The sequence below is a fragment of the Hyaena hyaena genome, unplaced genomic scaffold (assembly GCF_003009895.1).
Source record: "Hyaena hyaena isolate Hyena2069 unplaced genomic scaffold, ASM300989v1 scaffold_1262, whole genome shotgun sequence".
NCBI classification, from domain to species: domain Eukaryota; kingdom Metazoa; phylum Chordata; class Mammalia; order Carnivora; family Hyaenidae; genus Hyaena; species Hyaena hyaena.
Genome location: NW_024081896.1, coordinates 46,136 through 68,413, shown reverse-complemented (window position 1 = coordinate 68,413; position 22,278 = coordinate 46,136). Strand labels below are relative to the sequence as shown.

General features: G+C 34.8%; 1 protein-coding gene across 1 annotated transcript in view; it reads left to right on the top strand.

Moving 5' to 3' along the window:
• Window positions 1-22,278, top strand: part of TRDN (triadin) — a 307,272-nt gene that overhangs the window by 250,850 nt on the left and 34,144 nt on the right. The window contains exon 25 of the mRNA XM_039223086.1: window positions 13,568-13,606. Within this exon, the coding sequence (XP_039079017.1) occupies window positions 13,568-13,606 (39 nt within the window). The remainder of the gene's footprint in view (window positions 1-13,567; window positions 13,607-22,278) is intronic.

Below are 22,278 nucleotides of genomic sequence, written 5' to 3'. Positions count from 1 at the left end.
GTCCTTTAAGGGGCGCCTTAATGCTTTCTTTATAGAAGCTTTGTAGTTACAAAGAATGACCACCATAAAATGAGAGTTCCTTTCTGAATCTATTTTTGGAAGAATGTTAAAGTATTTTGTTCAAGCACAGCCCGGTGGAAGAACTGGTACATAGCAGTTTTGTTAGATCTGGGTTAGCCCTTTAGAAAAACTATTCCAGATGAAATACATGGTCTGAAGACATCTGTATTTGAGGATTCCCACTTCGCATTAGTCATTAACCATTAGCCATTCTATAAAGATCCTGATTTATTTTGTGTTCAGCTTATTGGTTGTATATACTTGGTGTCAACAAAACGAAATAAATAATAAGCACACTCTTGGCTTATATCAGGTAAAATCAGAAAGTTTGCCTTGTCCATCCATCCATCTCTTTCACTTCAGATGCCATTTAACATTACATAATTTAACATGAAATCATAAAAATGTAGAAAAAAATAATTTTCTATTTTGTATAAATATTTTTGAGACCAGGGAGTAATAATCTCCAATTTCATGTTTGCATGACAAAATTTTCAGTTACTTCTGCCTCTTAAAAATTGAAAGGTAGCCTCATGTGACATTAAAGATAAGTTTCAACCATTTAATTTGATATGAAGAAGTAAAAGCTTTTCTGATAATTAAAATTGTTTAAACATCAAATTATAGACAAAAGTCAAGTGGTCAGCTACTTAATTCTAAATATTTGCTTATAAAATTAAACCAAACTCATGATTTTGCTGTTATATTCCTAATGATTCTTTTCTATAAGAAGTTTATAGATCATATTAAACAAACTCAAATATGTGGGTTATATACAATAATATATTTAAAATAATAAATATTAAACTCAAATATGTAGATTATATACTAGATATACTTAGAATAATAAATGAGGTTATATTATTTACATTATAGTATTTATAAAACCTTCCTGTAAGAAATCCATATTTTATCATTTATACTAATCAATGTTAGATTTCTTCAACAAATAGCAAAGTAAACAGTAAAAACAAATAAAGATCTTTCTGGTAAATCTGTAAATGACTTTATACTGCCACAGCTTTTATTGAGTCATAGAAATCACTATGGAACCAAGAGTATTTTGATTCATTTTCCAAGTCAGTATTTGTGATATTTACTTTTACTGTAATTTTTAACTTAGTGTTTAATATGTGCAAGTCCCTAAAGTTAGTTTCATATTTGTTGTTGTTGCTTTAGCAAGCCCTCAGTAGTTCTTGCAAATTAACATTGAATCAAAAAGTAAATTTAAAGAAATGACTCCAGAATAACATCTCACACGAGACTTCAAATATTTAATTTTTTTCTCACAAATTTTTTATCACTTATAGTGGAATAGAAAGTAGGGAAAACATTTCCTAAAACTTACTTTCATCTGCACTTTCTTTTGTGTTTTTCCTCAACTAATGACTTTTCAAAATATTGCGCGAAACATTTCTTGAGTCCCTGCTCTGTTTGACAAACTGGCTGGCTGTTTGTTTTGTTGGTGGTTTTGATGGGCACTGTGCTCAGTACTGCAAATCCTCAGTGATGCAAGTCTCCAATTGCAGAATTAACTCAGAGGAAGACATATAAATACAAAATAAAATCCAGAAGGGGGGAGTCCTTTCACAATGTATACATATATCAAATTGCCATGATGTACACTTTACATGTCTACCAATTTTATGTCAATTGTACTGTAATAAAACTAAAATAAAAATAAAATAAAATGGAGTAAAATAAAATATAATCCACTGGAGATGAGTGAAATAAGAAATAAGAATTATACCCAGTGCTATAAAACTGTAGAGAAAAAGCAACTGTAAAGCAAAGAATGCACATCTCATATTTAAACAGATACATTGCAATGTAAAATGTAATAAGGTGGAATGTGCCTTTATTTTGTAGTTTTTGCCTTCAGGACACTTGCGTTTTTGCTTAAGAGTCAAAGAAACTCTGTGTAAATGACAATGTATAGTGCATAATGTATGTCATTAAGGGCAGAACAGTCAATAGTTTGTAAAAATTCTGTGGCATAAAAATGTCTTAAGATGTAGCCATTAGCTGTTTTAGGAAGTTAATAGCACTAGTCTGAGATGCCAGTTTTCTCATTAATCAATTCTGCCACTATATTCCACAAATTCTATGAAATTTTTTTAATGTTTATTTATTTTTGACAGGAGGAGGAGGGACAGAGAGAAAGGGAGACACAGAATCCGAAGCAGGCTCCAGGCACTGAGTTGTCAGCACAGAGCCTGATGTGGGGCTTGAACTCACGAGTCGCAAGATCATGACGTGAGCCAAAGTTGGATGCTTAACCAACTGAGCCACCCAGACACCCCTTGAAGTTTTAGTTACAGAAGTGAAGTTTTATCTGTGTGTGTGTTTTCCCCTTTTTGGGTAATAAAATTATCTGATTAGAATGATTTTAACAAATAAGGAGATTGTTTGGAGGTAACAAGGTGTTCAAGGGAAGGAAGAAGAGAGTGCAAAATTTCTTAAGGATGTCGTTGAAAGTCCAGGCCTCTGGTTTCTCCTCCCTTCCAACTTTGCCACCATTGGCTTCTGTCATTAGTCTGCGGGACAGCAGGGTGGCTATAGTACTTACAGGCATCTTGTAAATATTCTCTCCAGGAACAGAACAGAGAATGTTTCCTCACAAGGCTTTGTCTGTTTGGGAAGAAAAGCCATTTCAGGGAATTTCACCTACACCTTTCTGGCCATAACTGCTTCACAGTGCCCAATCCAATTCCAAGGAGATACGGGAATTCTTATGTTTCATTTTCCAGCCTCTAGATTAAAGGAAGGAAAAGTAACGAAGTGTGGGAATCGTGTTGAGTGAACTAGCCTACATCATCAGCCACAACAAGCCATATATGACTATGAATATCTCTCTTTAAAACATACGAATGTTATGATAAAATGAGAGTCTCCTGTGAGTGCTACCATGATTGCTGTGTAATACTTTCTCACTTGAGAATATATCTTGATCATATTCATATTATACATAAAAAAGACAATGACCAGGCAAAAATGGGGTTTCCGCTTTCAGAGAAGTCTAACAGCAGGTGTGGAATATAAGGGGGTAAATCACACAAATAACTGAACGCCTGTAAAACTGAGAGAAATGCTTTGACAAAAGGAATACAGTGCTATGAGTGTAAGTATAGAAAAATCTGCCTTAGCGATGCCTGGGTGGTTCAGTCAGTTAAGTGTCTGACTTCACCTCAGGTCATAATCTCACACCTCCTGAGTTTGAGCCCTGTGTCTGGCTGTGTGCTGACAGCTCAATGCCTGGAGCCTGCTTCAGATTCTGTGTCTCTCCCTCTCTCTGCTCCTCTTCCATTCCCTCTCTGTCTCTCCTTCTCTCTCTCTCAAAAATAAAAGAAACATTAAAAAAAGAAAAAGAAAAATCTGACTCAGGTTGGGGAATCAAGGAATGCTTCCAAACCAAGTAAAATTCAATCTGAGATGTGAAAGATAAGCAGGCATTTTAACCAGTGAAAAAATTGAGAATAGGAGAGGGCAAGGACTTAAGAGATGTTCCGGCACATTCAAATTTCTTGTGAAAAAGGACAGTGTTACAGATGTGTAGAAAGCGTTAACACGAGAACTACAAAACAAAGATAGACATAAGCAGAATTTTGAAGGCCAGGAATAGGCAAACTATGTTTCATGGGCCGAATCTGGAATGCTTGTACATTTTTAAATGGTTGAAAAAAATCAAAGGAAGAATAAAATTGGGGTGCACCTTAAACATATAAGAAATTCAAATTTCAGTATCTTTAAATGCATTTTATTAGAACACAAGCACACTTACTCATTCATTTATGTTTTGTCTGTAGTGGTGTCCATGCCATAATAGAAGAGTTGAGTAGTGACACCAAAGATCAAATGGTCAAATAGTCTGTAAAACCAAAATATTTACTCTCTGGCATTTAACAGAAAAACATTGCCGACCCCTGCTATATGTCATATTAAGGCTTTTGGTTTTTGTCTAAAGGCAATGGGTATACACAAAAGTATTTTTTCATGTTTGACTGTAGAAGGGAAAGAGTTGCTTTCTGTAATGGCCACTATGACAGCGGGTTGGAGAAAGGCAGAATAGATTCAAGAAGACCAATTAAGAAGCAACTGTTGGTATCTGGGTGAAAGATTACTGACCAGGATGGTTGCAGGTGAAATGGAGAGAAGAGGACATTTTTGAAAAATATTGTATTTAATAAAATTTCTATTTTATATAGCTAAATGGTTGGTGACACCACTGAGGTGGGACATCAGAAAAGAAGCTTTGGATCAATCATAAGTCTAGCTTACATGTTTGAGTTTGAAGTGTTTATAAGACATCCAAGTAGAAATGTAGAGCTGGAAGCTGACTACCTAAGTGTGAGGTTCCAAAAAGGAAGTTAGGTTGAAAATACCTTTGTGAGATTTCTTTGTCAGTGTATGGAATTCGAAGGTGGGGTCACACATGGATTGAGTGATGGAGAGTCAAGGTGAGAAGAGGAAAGTTCTGAGGAAAGTTAGGAAAGAATACATTTAAGACTGCGACTTGAGGAACCCAGCACATTCTTTTTAGCATGAGTACAACTAGGTGTCTTGAGGGCCAATACGAGTAATCTATCTATCCTGCTTTTTTATTTTCTAAAAGTTGGTAATTTATGCATTTTCAGTTGTCACTGGTTTAAAAGTCTTATCCTGAAGGTCCCAATGGTGGTTCTCTAAGCATTATTGAAATACTGATTTATCCACATAGAGATCTGCAAGGAAAAGTTTGACAGTTTGTTGAAAAAGTAGATATAATATAGTCTTCTTTTATGAGAAAGAATCAAAACAGGTCAGCCTTGGAGAGTTATCTCAAAGAGCACCTTTTAGAATATGTTAATTCAATATGTGTCAGTCGGAACATAACCAGCTTTGCTATACTGCTACATTGTCTAGGACCACAAGTATTCTGATGTCCAACGGTTGACATAAAATAATCAAACTTTCTTCCAAAAAGTTCCAGTTTTAATGTTATTTATTGTTCCAATTCTTTAAACTGACATTACAGGGATTTATTTTGTCTTTTGTACACTGGTCATTCTAATAAAATGAATGCACCTAACATACATATATGATGCACCACTCTGGAATTCATATTTTTCTAATAACATTGCAAATCACAAATGTCACCTTTACTTATGACATTGTCACCCTCTTAGAAATGTTAGAATTTGCTGTAATATTGTTCTTAAACTCTAGTGGTTGATCTAGAATACTTGATTTAATAATCTACATTAGCATTTTAATTTTTGTGTAGTTTTTTCTGGATTTTATTTTGTGCCTTTTTTCTGATTTTACCATTGACATGATTTAATTCTGCCTTGAGTTATTTTAGGAAGAAAATATTATACTATCATGTTAACAAGTGAAGAAATTGATGCAGAAAGATTAAAGGATTATCTAAGGTTTCTATGCCGGATTATCTACTTAGTATCAGACTTAAATGCACCTAAAGATAATCTTATTTTTCTTTGTTCTTCGATATTGGAATATATTAGCAAGATGGTTTCAAGGTTGTTTTTTCCCCATAACAATTTTTTCCATTTGATAGGAATGGAGAAAAGTTATAGACAATTGGTGATTAAAAAAAGACTCAGGGGGGCACCTGAGTGGCTCAGTCAGTTAAGCACCAACTTCAGCTCAGCTCATGATCTCTCAGTTCATGGGTTCAAGCTCTGCATCAGGTTCTGTGCTGACAGCATGGAGCCTGGAGCCTGCTTCAGATTCTGTATGTGTGTCTCTCTCTCTGCCCTTCCCTCACGCACACTCTGTCTCTCTTTCTCTCAAAAATAAATAAACATTAAAAATTTGGTAAAATAACCAGTCAGATTCAAAAGAATAAAATGTCGATAGATACCTTTAAAAATCCATAAGTCACTTTCTGAAGAATTAAGTGCAAATTGAACTAGTAATAGTACTCTGTCACTCTAAGCAGCAGCTTACAGACTAACACTTCTTCTGTTGTCCCTATCATGCCCAAATTCCAAGTTGATAGAATGGTAAGGGGTTATGTGTTAGCAAGAAAAACAGCTGAGGTTGCCAGAATTTTCTGTATTATAATCAATGGATTTACAAATTAATGTATCCAAGCGCTGTGAATTTTTATTTTCTCCCTCCCAAAAATTAATGCACAATGATAATATAAATACAACTATATGTATGTGAAATATACAAACAATTATAAATGTAAAACTCCAAGATTCCTTCCTTGGTATTTTTCCACCTAAGTTCTAACTTCAGGGGGCAAAGTAGCATGAGAAAATGAGTCATTGTCCCTTTGCACATCTTTTTTTTTTTTTTTTGTCATTCCATGCTACCTTATGCAAATATTCTAATATGCCTCTTGAAGGAATTTTTTTAATGTCACCATAAATCTTTTTATTTTTCCTGCTTGCTTTAAAAATGTAAAATGTATTATTTTTCTTATAAGGTCATGCATTGCTTTTTCATATTGAATGAGATGTAGGATTGTCCATACTGAAACCTGTGACCTTTTATTAACTTCATTGATTGTTCTTGCTTCAAGTTAAAGAAAATGAATATTGGTGCCCAGAGAAACATGGAAGATTCTAGTTAAAGAGGGACTCTCCCTTTGATAAGGAGAAACAAAAGAATGTCTACTTCCTTACTTTGGCAAATGATTGTTGCACAACTTTCTGAACCCATTGAATGGTTTAAAGTCAACTGGCTCATTACCTAAAATATATTCAACCAGTTATCCTGCCATCTTCAAATAACATTCTGGGCCATTGTTCTGACTGACTATTCTTTGTGCAACTGATATATGCAGCCTCTTCCAATTATTTCTTACTCATTTCAATGTGTAATCTTCACGACAGAAACTCCAGGAAGGATAGAATAATGAGGCTCACAAAAGGAGGCATAAAAGAAAGAGAAGATAAAGGCAGAGTGGCACTATTAGAAATGTGGTACATCAGATTTAGCATATGTGAAAGACAAAGGATCACAAACATGAAATGATGACAGAATGAGGCAGGAAAAATGTATGTGTTTATTCTTTGTTGTGAATAGAGAATGCCCTTTGGCTCCTTTTGTATTTTTAGTGTCCACTCAACAAACTTTCCTTGTGAGCATCAAACTCCTTGGGAATCTTGCCAAGGAAGGATTGCAGCATCAAGTCTTAGACATAAAGCTTTGAGTCACAGATTAAGTGCTTGCATTACAAACTAGACCCATTTTAGGACTATGCCTACCAAAGCTTATAAAACAAAATTGTTTTTTCTTGTTGACCTAATAGGAATGAGAGGTGAGAGAAAGAGACAGACACAGACACAGAAAGAATGTGTGTGTGTGTGTGTGTGTGTGTGTGTACGTGTTTCAGAAAAAAACACTGCTCAGTAGCTTGAGACTCCAGCTTAGAACAGTTCTAAACTAGTTAATTCACTTACTCTGGATAATTGTATCTGACTGAGGCAAATTAAATATAAAATCTGAAGATAATGTGCCTCAGTGTTGAATACGAGTGAGTCAGTTCTAATGGGCTTTTAGTGAGGCTTTGGTTAATGGAAGAGAGATTCCACTTCATATTTTGGCCTGAACCACGTAAAAGTGAAGCTTATATATTTGATTTTCCTGACATCTTGAAACCACATTTTTTGTTTTTTTGTGTCAATAACAATTTTTGAATGTTGGTATAATAGTCTGGAGATATTTTAGGTGCTGTGTTTCCAAAGATGAGCAAGACAAAAGTCCCTGTCCACAAAAACCTCACAATACTTGAAAAAGAGGGCTGGAAAGGAGGAAACAAAGCAGACTCCATTGCTGTCTTAGACAAGAAATATCAGAGTCTTTTATCCAAACTATGGATATCTGCTACTTACATATGAGTATACAAGTGCTCACGAAATCTTTATTCAATCACTTAATCTAATCTTAGCCACAAATACGTCTGCTAATTATCATTTTCCAATTCATAAGGTGAAAAAATCAAAATTCAGAATTTCATATGCCTCACATTAAATTATTGGTTAATAAAAAGGAAATAAATTTCAAACCAAGGGATTTTTTGTTTAGTCGGTTTGTGTCTGTTTTTCTCCGACTGCAGTACAAAATGGTCTCTGTGCATTCTTACTTTGATGAGGTTGCCTAATTACTTGAGGCTACCATCCCTTTGCCCCTTTATTATATGTGGAGGATTCCCCAATTTATAAACAAAGATGATACTGATTTAGAAACTCAAGCAGGAAAAATGGAAGCATAGAGGATGCTTAAGATTTCAAAATCATATGGACGTGGTTAAAAAAGAGGAAGGAAAATATTAAATAGTCCATAGCCTATTGAAGTAAAGAAATGTAGGCACAGATATGATGAAAACTCATGGGGGAGATGATGCCAGGTGCTAGTTCTCCGCGTGGCATCACACAAACTTGGAACAGTTTCTTCTTTTGGAAGTCTGTGAACTAAAGAAGTTCCAAGTCAAACCTCACGGTAGTCCAATTTTTTTCTTTCTCCCAATTGTATTTACCTGGACCACAAAGTAATGTTTCCACAGCAGATGAAATTGAATGCTACCTATCAAAACAGATGGAGTGTGTGCAAAACAATTCCTCTCAGGAAATGAAAAAACATGAGTTCAGTAAGAATTTTCCCAAATCCCAAATTTTGAAGTCAAGCTACTAGGATTGACAGTAGTTCTCCATCCCCTCCGATAAAGCATCACGGAAAAAACAAAGTGTGAAAGTGTATATGTGTGTGTGCATGTGTTTGTTGTGCATATAATTTGTTTCTTTAATGTTTATTTATTTTTGAAAGACAGAGAGAGAGAGACAGAGAGATAGAGAGAGACAGACAGAGAGAGAGAGGGAGTCAGTGTACAGGCCATCCCACGAATCATGAGATCATGGACCTGAGCCAAAATCAAGAGTCGAATGCTTAACTGACTGAGCCACCCAGGTGCCCCTGTTTTTAAGCAGTATAATTAGGGCCATAGTACAGTTGTCTAAAATGTATGTGCATGTACAAGGGGCCGATTTTCATTAGAAAATGCAAATGATATAAAAACATGGGTTTAGAAGAAATTTATGAATACTACTTTTAAATTAAATACTCAAAATTTTAATTGTCTTATTTAAAAATATTTTTATTTAAAATATATTTTATTTAACAGTATGGTAGAAAAATATAAGAAATAATTTAAAATATCAACAGACTAATGTATGCTATTTGCATTGTATCTGATTCTGCTCTAAATGCGTCATATGTAGTGTTCAATTTAATTTTTATAGAATCATTTTTTAAATGTTAATTTTTTTTTGAGAGGCAGAGAGAGAGAGTATATGAGTGAGAAGAGGCAGAGAAAGAGGGGGACAGAGGATCCCAAGGGGGCTCTTCGCTGACAGCATCAAGCTCCATATGGGCTTGAAATCATGAACCATGAGATCATGACCTGAGCTGAAGTCAGACGCTTAAATTACTGAGCTATCCAGGTGCCCCTACAGCATCCTTCTTATTTATTAATATGAACATTAAAGCACTGAAAGTGACTTGCTCAGGTCACATAGGCATCTGGGGTGGATCTGGGACACACGACTAGCAGTATGAATTGTGTCCTTAGCCACCATGTTTTCCAGACTCCCTCAGACCAAAATTCATGAACAATTGACAGTTGAAATTCTTCTATATATTTTACAAAAATATATTTCATGACCTGCTCTTAAGTGTAAAACCTTCCCATGCCATTAAATATGGAATACAACCACAGGAGTGTATGAGACAGCTATCAATTTTCTGTCAATGCTCAATCTATTTATTTAGTTTAACTAGCTTAATTTAGGAAACCAATTCATACAACATGATTCAATGAGTGGTCGAAAAAAAATGGAAACTTCAACGGCTAAATTGTTTACACCAATTAAATGATACAAATCCTGTTAGTAATTTTTTTTGTCTACATAATATGCCCTAGGTAAATACAACCTACCTATAAGATATAGAATGTGGATTACTGTAATGTTTTTAGGTATGCAATGTTTAAAAGCTTTTATTTTTTATGTAGCAATAGTAATTATAGCTGTTTTCATTATAAGTGTTTAAGGCTTTGGAGTTGGGTATAAAAAACAGTATTCAAAGACCAGTTTTGTAACTTATTGGGGAAAATATACTTAGACAAACTACGAAGCCTCAGTATGGTTATCTGTAAAGTGGGTGTAATAGTAGTATATATCTCATCAAAGACGTATGTGAGATTTATATAAGATAATTTCTTCATTTGTGCAACAAATATTTATTAATCCTTTTTCTGCACAAAGCACTGATCTATGCATTATGATTCATCAGAGAAAGTAATAGTTCACCTCAAGACTCATGAAGTTTATATTCTATTGGGTTAGAGATCAAATAAACACACAAGTATTTAATATTACATAAATAAAATATAAATAATGCATATAATGCAATTATTTAGTGAATGCCATGAGGAAAATATCATTGGTTGAAAAATCTAATTGTTATTATTATTTATTATACATATAGGGTCATTGTGTACTAAAAAGCAAATGTGAAAATGATAATAAAATAAAGCGGAAAAAAAAATCAGTGATATTCACCTTCTCCTTACAAAATATCTAAAATAGATGCATTCTTAAAATAATGTTGATTCTTGGAATTTACATATTGTATAGATTTCTTTCTTTTAATTTCATGACAACAAAACAGAGACTCCTAAACATAGTTGATCTCCATTGCTGCCCTTCTCTGACTCAGGCACATGCATGCTGAAGTTCGGTTGGCCTGCTTTACTTGAGAACATAGTGATGATGACATTGAAAAATCATTAATGAAGCTTCCTTCCCCAGGCCCATCAGCAATTTACATTTCATAAATGAAATCAACAGCCTGGAAAAGTCAGTGCTGCATATAAAATGACAGGCTGTCTGCCTCAACAACTCAGCGTGGGGATTTCTTGATTCCAGGTCTCTGTCATGCTTGCCTGTAGAGCCCAAAACGAAGGGCTCAAGTGACAAATGTTTATGAAAATCAGATGTTTTATTATTATATGATAATAATCAGTGGTAAAAAAAATATCAAACAGTAAATATTGGATAAAAATAAAAATTCCTATTCCCTCTTTCTGGCCCCCAGGCCTCAATCTCCAGCATTAACCACTGTCCTTAGTTTCCTGAAGCTTCTCAATAAAACCCTTGGACTAAACAAATATATATGTATATATGGCTGCCATTTTTATATGACTAGGAACAAGCATCCATATGTGACTCAAAAATTAAAGACATAACCTTCAGTAGCAATGCCATCTTCAAAATGAAGACACTTAGCTCTGAATTAGCAAGCAGTCTAATAAAATGGATGATCACCTTAGAAAATCCTTTGACAATAATCTCACATATCAACTCTTCGTTTGCATCTTCAAGGGTAAAGACCTAATTCTGTAAGAAAAAATGAAAATCACCATGTAATTTAAGTTTATGAGCATAATTTGAAATAATTAAACACTTTGCATACATCACTTACAATTCTCATTAATTTTACAACATTATTTTCTCCATTTTTGGAATGACAAAACTGAGATTTAAGGTTTTCAGTAATGCCCAAGGTCACAAAACTTAGTGAACGAACTTGCTCTTAAAGCCAGATTGTATGATTCAAAACCTCCTTTTTACACTTTCCCTGAACTCATAACTTGTGAAGTGATATTGTAAGTGTCATTTACACAATACCAAAAGTCAGTGTTGAGGGTGCATGGGCACATGCATGTTGGATAGTGCATGTTCATAAGAAAGTTTGTAACATTCTATGTACAAGATAGAAGTTGATTCTGGTTGTATTGTACTCGTAAAAATCATAATGTACTGATAAAAATATTCTCAACAACTTTCATGTTTTTAAGAAGCTCTCTTGACAAACATTAAGACTAAAATAATTCCATGTCAAGACTACAGTGACAATGTGATAAGGGAGAAAAAATCATGTGTAGTAAGAAGCAAGGCCCATTCAAATAGATTGCTCTACCTAATGAGCAACATGTTTGTGAACCCCTCTGGAAGAAATTTTATTTCTAGCTCTGGAAGCATGGGATGAATCAATTCCTTCTAGGACTATAGATACACTATAGAGGGAGCTTTTGGTCATTCTATATTCACCCTTTTGTGCATTTATCCGTTCATTCCACAGTATTTACTGATAATATACCACATGTCAGATATGTAAACAAATGTTGATATTTTAATAGTGCACAAGACATAGTTATTTCTTGTGGAAGTTAAAATCTAATACAGGGATACAGACAATAAATAAAATTAAATTAAAATTGTATACAATTTTTTCTATAACATTAAGGCACATGGAAAGCATTAGGATAACATGTGCTCTACTCAGTTTAGATAATCTGTTAACTAAAAAGAAAGGAATATGTGCTAGAGAGTGTTAAAGTGTGATAACAGCAGTGATATCACCTTTTACAGGATATGTATTCAAGTATTATAGGAAGTAGGGTGTGAATGGCTATGCAATTCTCTACTATATAAAATTCTGCTGTTAAACAGATGAGGGGTGTTTTTTTTTGTTTTGTTTTTTTTTGGTTTTTTTTGATAACTCCAGAAAATGAGACTCTATTAGGCTAAAACTCAAATAAAGCCAGGTAGCACTATCTCAGATAACATAGTCTGTACTCAAAAAATATCCCAACCATGAGATTAGTTTTTCAGCTGTTTGAAGGAAGGAAAAATTATAATGTACCGGGATACCCTTCCATTAATCAAAACAATACTTTTTGCCAGGAAAGGAGAAATATGCAGCCTAAGCAAAATTGTTTAAACAATAGAAAGAACTGGAAAGCATGAAAATATAGCCAACTATTACCTTGGTTGGAATTGTATCATGAATATTATTTGGATACTTTTTAAAACTATATATTTGTCCTATACTAAGTTGTAGTACAGTTTCTAGACAAAAGCCATTTCCTAAAACAATAAGAAATTAAAGGACTTAATTCTAATAAAGTTTTATATAACTTTACTAAGTTTAAGCCAATTTAATTCATTTTATAAAATTAATAACAAATACTAATAAAATCAAGACATACCAGTTTGAAATTATTAAATTAACCACCAGGTGGCGCTCCATGAATTGAACGTCTGTAGTCAAAATTAATAAATGATTTGAATTGGTTAAATGAGGAAAAATTAACAACACTTTTTCCTCAAGTAGTTATTATTAATTTTTTATTTACATTACTTAGAGAACTTAAGAATCATAAGAAATGGGTTGTTAGTAAAGACAAATCACTCAGTATGTTTAATATAAAACCTTTTAGCAAACTAGATTTTAAAATCAAGTCCTTTTGTTTAAGTTACTTTATAACTTACTAAGAACACATTTCATTGCATATTGATAAAACATGTAACTATAATTAAAACTGAGAAAAGATGAGAAAAATCTATTAAAATTGACTTGTATACATTTTTTCCAAATGCTTAATTTTTTTACCTGTTTGTTTGTATGTGTATATGTATATGTTTTACCCCAGAACCTGAAATTAAAAAAGATGAAAAGATACCCAAAGCAGGTAAGGAGACTTTGTAAGATTTACAGGTAAATAGATGTTCTGTTTGTTATGAACAAAACTAGTTTATAATCAGGGATGTGTAAGGTCTTGAAATGCTCAAATATTGAAAAAATATTGATGCATCCATCCCATATATTTTAAATGTAATAGCAGTAAACTTTGAGTTATGTTAAAGTTAAAATAGATTCTGATTCTGTGTTTTTTGGATAAGGTTATCAAAGCGCTAGAACCGTTAGCATATGCTTCTCCTTATTCATCTAGTGGGCAATTGAGCGCTGTTTACAAAGTCCTAAGGGGACAACGTGAATTTCAGAAGCTTCAGCCAGGTGGAATGTCTGAAACTGATTCTTATATTCATTGAAACTTATGAAATTACCTATATTCAGCCATTTTTTTTTACCTCAAAAACAGTAGTTTCATATGAATCAACCTAATAGATTCAGCCATTTTCTTTCCCACTAATTAAATATACAGATATTCTTTGGAATGGGAATCCATTGTTTTGTTGGCCATTGATTTGAAAATTGGAATACTTTGAAAATAGAATTGCTGAAAACACATACTGTGAGGGTGAAAGAAAAGAGCTGGATACTCTTTAATTTTTTTAATGTTTATTCATTTTTGAGAGGCAGAGAGAAAGTGTGAGTGGGGGGAGGGGCAGAGAGAGAGGGAAAGAGAAATGGAAGCAGACTCCAGGCTCTGAGCCATCAGCACAGAGCCTGATGCAGGGCTTGAACTCATGAGTCATGAGATCATGACCTGAGCTGAAGTCAGAGGCTTAACCGACTGAGCCTCCCAGGTACTCCAAGAGATGGACACTCTTGAGACAGATGTTAAAGTTAGAAGATACATGATAAAATACAGTGAAGAAAAAGAAAATTAAAAATTCCAATTAGTAATTACAATCTTTCTAGGGCTACTCCTATTCCAAATATTTCACATCTATGTAAAGACACTTATATATCTAAATCTGCATATGCAAAAGAAATTTATATCTTTATCTCTCCATAAAGTGAAAGTACTATGTACGTACAGACATACATATCATTTGTCTTAAAGTATTTGTATATACTCACTTTTACAAAGTTTAACCTATATGTAAGTAATTCTTATTTCCCCCTTCTATGTGTATGTTAAATATTAACTTGAATTATTGTCACTTCTTTCAAAAGTACTGTTAACATAGCAACAGTAATTCATTGTTTTTTAGTGCGTCAACATAGCCAATTTAACTGACTTTATAAAATCTGAAAGCCAGCATTCTCTGGAATATAAATGGGAAAAAATGACCAATTTTACACAATGAGAAAAATGTGTAACAGAAATATGATATAATGAGTCTTAACATCAAAACTTACAACTGAGATTTAGATATATCTGCAGAAAAGGGAAAACTACTTATAAAAATTGCACTATTGCCTTTAGCTCCTTTACTGGTGTCAGTGAAAGATTGCTGATCAAACAAAAAAACATGTGACATCACTCCTTCTTGTGAGCATGACACTGTATTTGATGCTTGATTTTATTGTTGGTTTGTAATGGAAAAAGTAATATGCACTATAAATTTCCTATTATTAGTTTGCATTAAATATTTATGTCTGTTTTGATGTTATATCTTTTTTTAGCTTCCTAAAAGGAAACGGAAATCAGCATTAATAGCATATTTTATATAATCAATCAGCAATTTATTGAAAATATATATTATGCTAAATGTCACTGCCTTATGTTCAGGATTGTGCTTGGTGATGCAAAGCTTACAAAGAAGTGATAAGATATTGTTTCCAAACCAAGAGAGTACAATCAAGGACATAGACACAAATGATCAAACGTTGGCTAGAAGACAACTATACTAGTGATGACTGCTCCAGAAGTCTGGAGGGAGGAGCCACCCTTGTGACCTTGTCAATCAGTGAAAACCTCAAGGAGATTATGGATTTAAGCTAGGACTTTAGGAATATGCAAGAGCAGCTGAGACAGGGAGGTGACTACACAGCCCAGTGGAGGCCGTGTCAACTTTATAACAGAAAGACATGAATTTGTCTCCTTTTGTCACTTGCTGGGGATATGACTTTACTTAAATTACTTAACATTTCTGAATTTCAATTTCCTTATCTATTGAACAAAGATCATCATGATAAGCCAGCAAGATTGTTAAAAGAGATAGATTTGATGCATGCCATTTGGTTTGGCTTCAGTAAGCGGTAGCTGTATCGAGGCGTTAACTCAGGGGCAAGATGAGCCTGATGTAAGTAGGATGGAGTGAGGAGAGCGCTGAGGACCAAAGGAGATGCTAGGCGCTGAGTAAGGAACAGAAGAAGGCAGGACTACAGCCGTGGTATGTAGCCAGGAGAGAGAGATGAGGAGGCCAAAGGGAAAAGTCTGGATTCTTAGAATGTGAATTGGAAAAAAAAAGTGGTATCATAAGTCTTATGATGGCATGTGAAATAAAATCCTATGGAAAGAACTCTCAATCAGAGATTTGACTCAAGAGTGATTTTTAGTCATCTAAGTATTACCAAAAAATGGGAGAAATTGGTATAGAGAAGAAAGAAGGAGGAAGTGACTTTTGTTTATTTTCCACATTATTTATAGACAGGACTAATGTTCAGTGTAGAATTATTAGGAATTAAGTTTTTTAAAACCACAGAACCTAACAACTCATTGAAAACACTAAGAATATCTCAGTATATATTCTTTCAGTTACATGAAATAATGCTTTAAAAACACAGTCATACTCTCTGTACTGTGCTACTGCTTATTTTGTAACTGTCAAGATGCTTCACAGGAAAATAATAGGCACTGATGACATAAGCTATACCAACCCCAAGATCTCAAGTAAGAAAGATGGTGAGGTGATCAAATGTAGAAGTTTGTAGAGGAAGCACATATGAGTGGATGCCAATGGGACATGCACGCAGAGGTATCTTAATGAGGCTTGGACATTGAGAGCACTCACTTGGGATCCTCAGACTAGATTTTGTAAACCTAGTTTAGAAGCTTAGGGTTCTAAGGCAAAGGAGGAAAAGAGTTGTTAAAAAAAAAAAAAAAAGTAATGTGGAGAGAAAAGAGGGACAGCTTCTTGGAAAAGTAAAAGAACTGGAAAAGAGAAGGCAAGTTGGTCACCTGGAAGATCAGGAAATACAATGTATCAGCATCCCAAAGAAGGGACCTTTTCAGAAAACATAGAGAAGTCAACAGTGCAAACATCTCAGAAAGGTCATGAGACATGATGACTGAGAAAAAGCCATTATATTTGACAAAAACCTGTCATTATGTCATCTTTTGGAGAGCATTTTCAGTAGAATGGTGGAAGTAGAAAGTTTGTAGGAATTAAAGGATTTATCAGTAGTGGAGACAGCACAAACTACTTCTTTCAGGAGTTTCTGGATAAAGGGAGGCAAACTATTTTATTTTGACAGGTAGAATCAATAAAATATGTTTGTTGTTCTCATATTGGTGACAACCAGGTGGGTTTTTCCAGGGAGAGAAGGAGCAAGGAATCCAGAGGGAGATACTCATTGGGAGATAATATCCCAGAGATGAGGAAAGTTGAGGTACACAGATATGGGTGGAGGAAATTAGCTTAATTATGAGGAAGAACAAAACGCCCCCGAGCTTTGAGGGAATAAATGATAGATTAAAGTTGAGCATACGCAAGGACACTCCTGCAAAATAATCTTTTCTCCTAAAATCTCTGTGTGAAGGTGGCCACTAACATGTTTGTCCCCAAACCAGGGTATGGCTTTCTTGCTTCATATTACACTGACCCCTACACAATATTAGACCATGTTCACCATATTTCATGTTAAAAAAAAAAACTAAACTCCACTGAATCCGCACTGTTAAAATTAAAACAACAACAAAAGATGGCTGCATTTTAAAGTGCTGGACAACATTATAATTCTTTATTTTTGACATAGCATATTATTAGCCACTAAAGCCCTTTGTTTGTTACCTGCCAATGAAATGGCTGGCAAATGGGACACGCAATTCATTGGGTAATTAAAGAATAGCTAAGTGTTCCTTTCAGGAAGCAATGGATATTAATTATAAGTAGTAATACAATTAAAAACAAAAGAAGGCTTGCATAAGTCATAAGAAATAATTTATTTTTCTTATTTATTAAGGAAATTAATATTCATACATAAAATCTTCAGAGTTCATCACTGTATTTCTAAGCGTCTAACAAACATTTTTGCTTGGTTATTCTGCGTACACCTCACTTTGTTTAAAATTGAACTCAGCATCTCCTCTGTCTCGTTGTCGTTGTTACTCTTTCTTATCCCAACAAATGGAACTCATGAATCACCATTCAGTTACATTGACTTAAACTTCTGAGGCATTTGCAGCTCCCCTTTCTCTTTCAGAACCCAGTGTCCAACTAGGCATCAAGTTATGTATCTCCCAGATTTGTGATCCCATTTATTATCTCTCTCGGCAAGATCATACTTTTAGCTCTTTTCGTCCCTTGCCTGAATAGATAAACAAACCCATGACTTAATCGTCTTGCTTCCATCTCCTCTTCACAGATCCGCCACATGCTCGTGTTAGTTGTTTTTCCAGAATGAATATCTGCAGAGAATAGAGGTAGATTCACTGCCACTACATTATATGACCCTCACCATATTTCTTCATGTGCTCACCTTTCATCTAATCCTCCACCACCACTGCTCCCCCGACACTCACATAGATATTTAAAAAAGATTGCCGCTTCTGCGGAATATTGTCTCTTCAGTGTTTTTGAGTATTTTTCTTTCACTTCAGGTCCATGTTAAAAGCATCTTACCCGTAAATCTTGCCTCCAATCTTGGCAGCTTACTTCCCCGTCCACCACAGTTCTCTATCTACAAACACACACCATGAGTTCTCCAGCCTTGGTCAGTTGACACACGTTTTCCTCTAGCATATCATGTGATATTCATAGTTATTGAACGGGTTTCTACTAACTTTGCATCTAAGCTCCTATATTAACTCTGCTGTGAGCTGTTTAGTCTCTAACCTCTGAGACAAGAAATCATTCAAAAGTCACCGTAGCCACAGCATGTTGACAATATTATCCTTATGGAAAGAAAGGCATTGGCTAGTGATTTTTAAAATATATATTTGATATGTGTCTTGGATTTGTGATATAGGATGTGTAGAATTTTTTTTTAAATGTAAAAGACTAATGGGGAAAGGACCGTATAGGAGGAGTTCTAAGATAATAGACATGGACTGTTTTCCAACAAATCTCTTAAGTGCTGAATTTCTTTCTTTACCTACAAAATAGAATTACCACCAACAAAACATCCCATGCCAATGCAGTGGGGTCCTCACACTTACTGAGCACTGGCTAACATCTTCTAGCTGCTGTCTCACTTGATGGGTCATTTCTGGACTTCAGTTGTTTGAGAAATGATTGAGGAAACAGCTATTCCTTTCTTATGACAGAGAATCAGCAAACAAGAACTGAACATACCTATGCATTCATTTGGGCTTAAAAGGAATAAACAAACACATATTTTGTTAGCATAACATGTATGTCAAGAGTAAGCTGTCTGTATATTTTACCACCTGGCAAAGATATTGACACAATAAGTAAATGTTTTGACCAAAGAAAAACAGTATGCACTCATACAGTCATCAAAGTATCTTTGGCTCATATCACTTAAAGAACTTGCTTCTAATTGGTGACTCTATTCAATTTATGTCTGTCATAAAACTAAATATACTACAATAACTATCTAAAAATTATTATAGTGATCTTGGGGCACCTGGGTGGCTCAGTTAGTTGAGCATCCAACTTCGGCTCAGGTCATAATCTTGCAGTTCTTGGGTTTGAGCTCCGCGCTGGGCTCTGTGCTGATAGCTCAGAGCCTTGAGCCTGCTTCAGATTCTGTGTCTCCCTCGCTTTCTGTCCCTCCCCTGGTTGTGCTCTGTCTCTATCTCTCTCTCTGTCTCTCAAATATAAATAAATATTAAAATTTAAAAGATACTTTTAAAAATTACTGTAGTGATCCTACCAAAGTATACATATGTACATATATATGCATATACTTTATATAAGTTAACTATACATATCCAATAACTGTCTAAAATAACTTCTAATATAAGTGCAATAACTACCAAAGATTACTATAGTGATTTTACAAATATATATACAAATTTGTGAGCAGGGGTCATTAGCTTGTTTAAGGAGTATTAAGAAAAACAGGTCTTGGGGCACCTGGGTGGCTCAGTCGGTTAAGCGTCCGACTTTGGCTCAGGTCATGATCTCACGGTTCGTGGGTTCGAGCCCCGTGTCGGGCTCTGTGCTGACAGCTCAGAGCCTGGAGCCTGCTTCAGATTCTGTGTCTTCCTCTCTCTCTGACCCTCCCCTGCTCACGCTGTCTCTATCTCTCTCTCAAAAATAAATAAAACATTTTTTAAAAAAAAGAAAAGAAAAACAGGTCTTTCAGGAAATACCTTTGCTCCCATAATCACAAAAGAAGTTCCTCAATAGGTTCCTTCCCAGGGAGCAATCAGCATATTCAAGACCAGAATAAGTCACTCACAAATGCCTCTTGGGGGGGAGGGGGGGAGGCGGTGCTCCAAGCAGAAACAATTGGATGGGAGTGGATATCTGTCCTTAACTCTAAATTAGGCTCTTTGTCTCAGGGGCAGACTCAGTTGTAACTCTTGTGTTCTTAGCCCCCTTTATTATGTAAGTCTTGGATCTGCAAGGCCCATAGGAAGAGCCTTTTGACAATCATCCACAGTGCTTTCATCTGAAATCTCTTCTGAAAAGGCAGGAATACGCTTTTCCTTATGAGAAATCTGTGTGGGGAATATCAGTCTGATCTGGAATATTGTATTATCCAGCCAGGCCTGTGCGGTTCCCAGCACTTTATTAACTAGATCTTTTGACAAGAGAAAATGTATTCTCTCTCTTCCTTCTCCCTCTCTTCCTCCCCCAACCACCCACACGCCTCTTAAATAGTCCATACATCTTTAAGTTAACCAGAAAGCATTGGATATGCAGGGCTCCCATGAAATATAGAAATAGTTAAATCTTAATTTCATTAACTAAACTAAGTTGTGGTAGGATCAAAGACTCATTTTAGTTCAATATTTATTGAATTTCTATCATGTATTTAAAAGTCTCTTAGATTTTGAGGACATAAGGATAAATATCTCAAGAAATTCTCAAGAAATATTTTGTTATCAAGGCAGAGATCATTAAATAAGGAGCTAATTGAAGCAAAAATAAATAAAAGAAAATAAAACAAAGAAGCAAAAAAAAGTTGTGCGAAGCGAGCTTTCTGAGCACAGTGGAAAGTTATGCTTCTCTAGCCTATTGGTTCAGAGAAATATTCCCAAAGGAGAGGATACATGAATAGTTTCACAAAGTGGGTGAAGACAAGCCAGGTGAAGAAAGCCTGGGTAAGGCATTCCAGACAGAGATATTTGCACAAGCCTCAGCTAGAAGGAAAACAGTCAGGAGCAGTGAGAACCACGAGGATTTACCTTCATTTCAGTATGAAGTCTAAATGGAGAACACGAGTAGGTAAAGAGTAAGAGGAACAGCAACAGAAAATTATGTTACCTGAGCAAAAGTTGTGTCCTTTTTCATAAAGGAAATTGTGAACAAATTAACACTCTTTTTGCAAAATGAGGTATAGCTTAAAATAGAATTTCAAATCGCTGATTCTGAATAATCAGAGATTGAAGATAAAGAGGATGCCAGTAGTTTCAGGAAATCCGTTTTCTGCGTGGTGAAATCTTGCCCTGACACCTCTAGAATTATTAAAAAGGTTCTGAAGAGCATTAGTAGGAAGGAAAAGAGGAGAGCTATTATAGAAGTATTTAGGAAGTATAACTGCCGTTATTTGGGGTGAGGTTCAGAAAAATTCAAACTAACTCCCAGGTTTCTATCTTGGAATAGTATGTGGACAGTAATGTCATTTGCTGTGGTTAAAATTTCCAAAAGAAGTGGCAGATTTTTAAAAAGGAAGCCATATACATTAATTAAATTTTTGACATAGTAATTATACAAAATTTGTACTGAGCAGTTACGATATGCTAGGCAATATGGTAAGCACAATCATAAACACAGTCAAGTTGTGTTGTATTGTAATGGTAAACGCAGTTAAGTTCCTTTCCTCTTAGAGTCTGTAATCTAATTGTGGTAGCCATCAGGGAGAGAAATGATGAATTAAAGGTAGCTGTGGGATGTGTACTTAGGTATGATTAACATGTATCTGGGAGAAAAATATGGTAGTAGATGTGGAAATTCCTAGCAAAAATATGCTGGCTTGAACAATGAGTTATTGACACCCACCAAGGGAAGTGAGGGAGAAAGACCAAGGACTAAGGCAGCAAAGAACACTAAATAAAGACACCAAGAAGAACACTAAAATGTAGGAGTTGATAGAGAAGAAGACCTTGAAGGAGTTAAAACATTTAAAAAGGAAGGGGAGAATTCTTTTAGAAGCTAGAAATATTGTCTCAGAAACCACGGAGGAAAGAATTTCAAGGAGGAGGAAGCTGTCAAAGTGTCAAATGCGGCAGAAATTTACAGTAAGATAAAGACTGAAAAATATTCATTGGAATGCATAATATGGAGTCACTAATGATCTTACAAGCAGTTTTAGTGGAGCTAAATAAGAGGAAAACCAAATTACTATAGTTTGAAGCATTTAGTTGGAGGCCAG